Genomic DNA, 6390 nt, shown 5'->3' with positions numbered 1-6390 from the left:
AGTCACTGAATCGTGTCCGACTCTTTGTGACCCTGTGATACAGGCCATGGAATTCTCCAGGCCAGAATTCTGGAGTGGATAGCCTTTCCCTTCTCCAGGGGATCTTCCCAACCCAGGGATTGAATCCAGGTCTCCTGCATTGCAGGTGATTCTTTCTTTGTTTTTTTTTTTTAATATAAATTTATTTATTTTAATTGGAGGTTAATTACTTTACAATATTGTATTGGTTTTGCCATACATCAATATGAATCCGCCACAGGTTTACACGTGTTCCCCATCCTGAACCCCCCTCCCTCCTTGCAAGCGATTCTTTACCAGCTGAGCCACAAGGGAAACCCAAGAACACTGGAGTGGGTAGCCTATCCCTTCTCCAGCAGATCTTCCCAACTCAGGAATCGAACCAGGGTGATTGGACTGCTGCTAATTGTGTGTCAGGTGGTGGGCTTGATTGTGGTGGTTTGCCAACATGAATGATACTAGTCGTAGAACTTTGAATGGCTCCAGTTTATTTCCATAATAAATGGCATCTCATGAAAGAAGACACTGATTGCCTAATGTGGAAGCCCGACCAGTACTTAGACAACAGTGTGGACTCCTTAAAGTACGGTTATTAAACGAGAGAGCCAGCACGTGTGGACTTGGCTGTCAGCAGTCCGCTACTGGAAAACACAGCTGCTCCAGCTGGCAGGGCCTGATGCTGCCACCAGGTGGCAGTAAGGGCTTGCTTAAGTGCCAAGAGAAAGAAATTTGAGCCAACTAGAGGACTCTTTGGAGAAGGAAATGGCAACCCACTTGCCTGGATTCTTGCCTGGAGAATTCCAGGGACGGAGGAGCCTAGTGGGCTGCCGTCTATGGGGTCGCACAGAGTCGGACATGACTGAAGTGACTTAACAGTAGCAGCAGAGGACTCTTGCCTGGAAAATCCCATGGACGGAGGAGCCTGGTGGGCTGCAGTCCATGCGGTCGCTAAGAGTTGGACACGACTGAGCGACTTCCCTTTCACCTTTCACGCATTGGAGAAGGAAAAGGCAACCCACTCCAGTGTTCTTGCCTGGAGAATCCCAGGGACAGCGGAGCCTGGTGGGCTGCCATCTCTGGGGTCGCACAGAGTCAGACACGACTGAAGCGACTTAGCAGCAGCAGCAGCAGAGGACAGGGAAGCCTGGCGTGCTGTAGTCCATGGGGTCACAAAGAATTGGACACAACTTAGCAATTGAACATCGACAACAATAACCAAGGTCACCTCCACTACCAATTAAGGCAGCCTTCTAATTTGGTCTTTCCTGGTGTCTCAGACAGTGAAGAATCTGCTTGTAATGCAGGAGACCTGGGTTTGATCCCTGGGCCGAGAGGATACCGTGGAAAAGGGCATGGAAGCCCTCTCCAGTATTCTTGCCTGGGAAATATCCCATGGACAGAGGAGCCTGGCGGGCCACAGTCCATGGGGTCGCAAAGAGTTGGACATGACTGAGCAACTAACACTTTCACTTTTCACTAATTTGATACTCTTCTAGGAAATCTAGAGCAGACAACTCTGAGAAGAGTAGGAGCGTGGTCAAAGCCCAGAGCCTTGTCAGTTTTTCTAAATGCATGACCTGGCTGCTACATGTAGCTCACTAAGTATTTGTTGACTTGAAAACAGATCTACCACCAAGTTGTAATTTTGTTCTATTCTGCTTGTATTTATGCTTCTGTTACTCTTAACTTTTTTAGTCATCTTCTCAACTAAGTTGATCTTTATTTATTTTTAAGTTAGATTGGTGTTCTCAGAGGGGAAAACTTCCATGTTTTTTTTTCCCTCAAATCTTATAACAGCAAACTTCTGGTGGCTATTAGCTTTAAGAGCTTTCCCTCTTAGTGAAGTCAGTCCCATGCAAACTGCCTAAGAATATTCTCTCATTTTAGTCTTTCACAGAAATAACACAAACTAATTAGTCACAATGCCAGCATACCTGCAGGAGATAAAGCAGTGATGTCACGAACTGTTTGTCATCCCTGAGCAAATGCTCTGGAGGGAGGTATTGGTCACCTCCACAAAGTACCTCATCACTTATATTTGATTTTGGAATGTATTCTTCTTCATATTTGAATGTGCTTATAAGTCTGATGTTCTGTGGAACGTCAATATATAGCTCTTGCTGCGTTTACAAGATAAGCCATTTTCCAGTCAGGTAGGTAATACAGCATAACTGGACAAAGTACACTCTTTTCTTTCAATATGGAAAATCCTCCAGAAGCTGAGTTAGTGACAGACCTTGAGCTCGTTGGCTGTTAGCGTGTACTTCCCGTGCCTCCTGAGAGGCTTCTTGCCGTCTCCCTGGTCTCCTTTTTCTGTGTGGCCCTTTCCCCACTATGCGCTCTACTCATGTTGTCTGCCTTTGCTCGGCCCCACAGCTCAAAGGTGTCTTCCTGCCCTGAGCTGTCTCGATTCCCCTTTCACCTGAGTATCTAAAGTCTCTAGTAGAGCTAGGCTGTGATTGTGTCAGCACATGCAGTCCCATGTGAGAATCCGGCGCTCATAATCTGAGGGACCTGACAAACTCTAGGTCATCTAGGGTAATGGGATGGTTCTGGCCTGCAAGCCAGACTGCTCAAGGAAGAAAATTAGAAGGCAGCACGACATTGAGGCCAAAGAGGTCCAGCCTGCGGGATATCAATCATTGTTTCAAGAGTGGCTCTGTGAAGGCAGAGTTAGACTTCTCAGGATTGTTCCATGGAGCTGAGACAGGCTTAATTGACGGACCTGCCTGAGTGGCCAGTCTTGGGTTCTAAAAGGAGGTGTCTATGGTTAGACCTGGGGAGTTATTACAGAAAGCTGGTTGACTCTCCCTTCAACTCTGAGAGTCTGTAACTGGCTCAGCAGCCTCCTTTGTAAGTTCCGTGTGTTTTAAATGCCAACAGTCAAACTGATTGAGCATGGTATATGCATAACGACCCACTGTGAGCCATGTCATGACCCCACTCCCACCCCCACCCCATCCAGCTGAGGCCTTGTGAGGATAAAGGGCCTCATTTCTTCAGGAAGCCCTCTTTTCACCTAGGTTTGTTTACCCGACTGTGGAGGGCTCAGCTTTGTCAGCGTGTAGTCTCACTGTAGGAAGCTAGATGTGAACCCCTGAAACAGAGGAGACATAGCATGTAGGAGGCCGCCATCTGACAGTGAGCGGCGCTGCCAGGCAGTGTAATTGAGGGGAGACAGGTCAGCGTGGGCGAGTGGTCAGGGTGGGTTTGTGGAAGAGGTGGGGTTGGAGGGGGCTAGTGAAGGAGGAGGCTTGCCCAGGCTGGAATGACAGGGTGTGCAGGACAGGTAGCCAGGTAGAGGGAAATGACTGCTCCTGCGTGTGTGGCTGGGGACTTGGTGTGGCTCGAATGGGGGGCATGTGTTGCGAAGGGAAGGATGGTACAAGGTCTTGAGTGGCATGTCAAAAATGGAGAACAAGCCAGATTTGTCCTTGAGGTAGGTCTCATTTCTTCATGTGGCATGCCAGTGTCACTGAGCACCCAAAATATCAGCTTATTGGGAGATAAGTTTCTATAAGAAACTGAAGAGGTAAATAGGCACTTGGAGTATTGTTTTATAAAGCAGTGATAACTGAGAAGTCACATTTCTTAATCTCTCCTCCACGGCCATCAAATACGCCTTGAAGTAAGAGAAAGAGTGGCAGGCTGTCCACTTGCTTCACATTCTTTGCTCACTACCTCACCAGGTAACTCTCCTGAACAGGAGATAACAGAGCAGCAGTGAGCCCGGGAACGTGGGATGCCCGGGGTCCTGAGATGGCATGTCTGGGCCTGGCCGACACCGGATGCACCCAGCCTTGGATTCGGTGGCCCTCCGTGTCCACTGTCCCCGTCCACAGTCCTCTGTTGATGCTCCTCTTAGAAATGCCATTGAGATGACTGAGGGGACAGCAGTGTTGAGGCGTGGCTGTTCCTACATCTCAGAACAACAAAAAACAAAATGACCTGCAGTCTAGTCTAGGCCCATTCCGCAGATGACAGCTCTCCTCCAGGAACCTAATTTTTATGTTGCTTCCTTTCTGCATTTGGACTGTCTCTTACTCAAGCTCCTGATACTCTGCCTGTTGAGAAGTGTTGACAGTAATAGCTCCCTTCTTGTTCTATAAGAAACCAGGGCTTCTTCCCAGAGAACACAGAAGCCACCAAACAGGGGAAGCTGCTTACTCTTACTAACAAGCATACACCTTTCTCTGCACCAGCTTTCTCCTCTTTCTTCCTTCTAATGATTGGGGGAAAAAGTTGATATTTCCTCTTCTGTTTTTCTTCCCTTTATTATTATTCTCAGCTAGCTGAAGGGCAAAGGTATGAATGATCCTTTAGAACTGGCGTTGGGAAATGTGTATAATATGGGCATAGGAGCTCATAGTTTGTAGGACAAGTTGGTACAGTCATGTTTCAGAAGGCAGTATAGCAGTAGTTACTAAAGTAAAATGTGTAAACCCTTTGATCTGGAAAGCTCCACAGGTGTTCACAAAAGTATGCCAAGGCTGTTCATTGAAGCACCATACATAAGTGGAAAGCAAGCTAGGAACTAATTAAGAAATGGTAGAACATTCATTGGAGAAGGAAATGGCAACCCACTCCAGTGTTCTTGCCTGGGGAATCCCAGGGACCGGGGAGCCTGGTGGGCTGCCGTCTACGGGGTCGCACAGAGTTGGACACGACTGAAGCGACTTAGCAGAACATTCATAGAACAGTACACCCATGTTACTGTATAGGATATGTTCAGGAGGAGGTGCTTAAATATCCATTAAGAAAGGTCTGCTGAAAACAGTACTGTGATTTCATTTTTCTTTGACTACATTTTTTGCCATTGGTCACTTAGTTGGCTGAAGTTTACCTTCTAGTTGCTTATTCAAGAAAGAAAATATTAGTTGCTCAGTCGTGTTCTTTGGACCCCACGGAATGCAGCACACCAGGCTCCTGTGTCCATGGAATTCTCCAGGCAAGAATACTGGAGTGGGTTGCCATTCCCTTCTCCAGGGGATCTTCCCAACCCAGGAATTGAACCCAGGTCTCCTGCATTGCAGGCTGATTCTTTACCATCAGAGCCACTAGGGAAGCCGAAATAAAGGCTCATGCAATTGTATTCCAAAGTTCTTGTGAAAGTAGTCTGCGGTTTCATACCTGAAAGCGGTCAGCTGAGTATAGCATCTCGTGTCACCCTTTCTTTTTCTGTGGCCATTTTAGTCAGTGCTTTCTCTCACCTGCTCTGTTGTACCTTTTTGCCAAATGGTCCACTACCACTTGGCTTGTTTCCCATTTTCAACCAAGAAAGCGTCATTCGTTCCGCTTTTCTGCTCCACTCACTTCTACATAATCTTCTCTGAGTAGCCCCTGCTCATTCTCCCCTCGCGTGGGTTTCTGAAGATAATCTCAGGTCGTCTTGCAGAGGGCTCTGGTTTCTTCGCTGAGTGGCCCCCGTTGTTGCAGGAGCAACTTGTGAGTTTCTGGCACGTACGGGCTGAGCACGCCAATTCTCTGTCTCCCTCCAGGTTACCAACATTAAGAAGACCCTCAAAGCTACCGCGTCCTCCTCGGCTCAGGAGATGGAACAGCAGTTGGCCGAACGAGAGTGTCCCCCTCACGCCGAGCAGAGGCAGCCCACTAAGAAGATGTCCAAAGTGAAAGGTCTGGTCTCCAGCCGCCACTAGGGCAGGCTGGGGCAGCTGGCACTCACCAGGCCTGGGTCAGGTGGGGAGGGGACACCGAGGGCCTTCTTCCTCCCCTCTCCCCTTCCGTGATGTCCAGCCCTGCCCGTCCCCTCACCAGCGCCTCCCCCCTCGTTGGTACTGTTCCAGAAGAACCGTTAAGTCCCTCCCCACCAGCCCACTGCCCCTGTCCCCAGTTGCTCCCTTCAGACTCAGGGGCTCCACGGATGCCATCCCAACAGGGCCGACACTGCCCAGCTTCCCTCCAGGAGGTTCTCGTTCCTGTCTAAGGGCTTGTCTCCCAGTTTTCCTTTTGCTTCGTGTCATTTTGTCAGGCTGTTCATAAGCCGGAAGCAGCTTTAACCGGCCCACAGGGATGGGTGCTCTCTGAGTGAGGGGGGCGCCTTCCTTCTCCAGCCCCTTGTACACAGTACCCACAGAGGTGTGGGCGCTCTCTCGTAGCCAGGTATCAAAATGCTTCTTTTTCCCTCTCCTGCCTTACCCCTTGTTGGCAGCTCCGATCAGGCCATGGAGGGATGCCGACGCTGGGCTGTGTTTACTAAACCTGCGGGTTTTCAGCCTCTTAATGCCCAGCTCCAATCTCTCATTAGCTGGGAGCACTGGGCTGTCTTTACCCCTGGTATCTGAGTGCCAGTGCTGGGTTGCCATGGGTCTGCTGGGTGGCAGAAGTCTCTTCTGGCTTGGTGTTCTCTGCTGG

General features: G+C 49.2%; 1 protein-coding gene across 2 annotated transcripts in view; it reads left to right on the top strand.

Annotated features, from left to right (window-relative positions):
- COPS7B (COP9 signalosome subunit 7B) overlaps positions 1-6390 on the top strand; it is a 27875-nt gene extending 21485 nt beyond the window's left edge. For both annotated transcript variants that reach the window (XM_010836958.1, XM_010836957.1), the window contains exon 7: positions 5517-6390. In XM_010836958.1, coding sequence (XP_010835260.1) covers positions 5517-5675 — 159 coding nt within the window. In that variant the 3' untranslated portion in view covers positions 5676-6390. The remainder of the gene's footprint in view (positions 1-5516) is intronic.

Source organism: Bison bison, unplaced genomic scaffold, assembly GCF_000754665.1.
Source record: "Bison bison bison isolate TAMUID 2011002044 unplaced genomic scaffold, Bison_UMD1.0 scf7180017864068, whole genome shotgun sequence".
NCBI lineage: Eukaryota > Metazoa > Chordata > Mammalia > Artiodactyla > Bovidae > Bison > Bison bison.
This window is presented reverse-complemented; position numbering and strand designations above follow the sequence as displayed.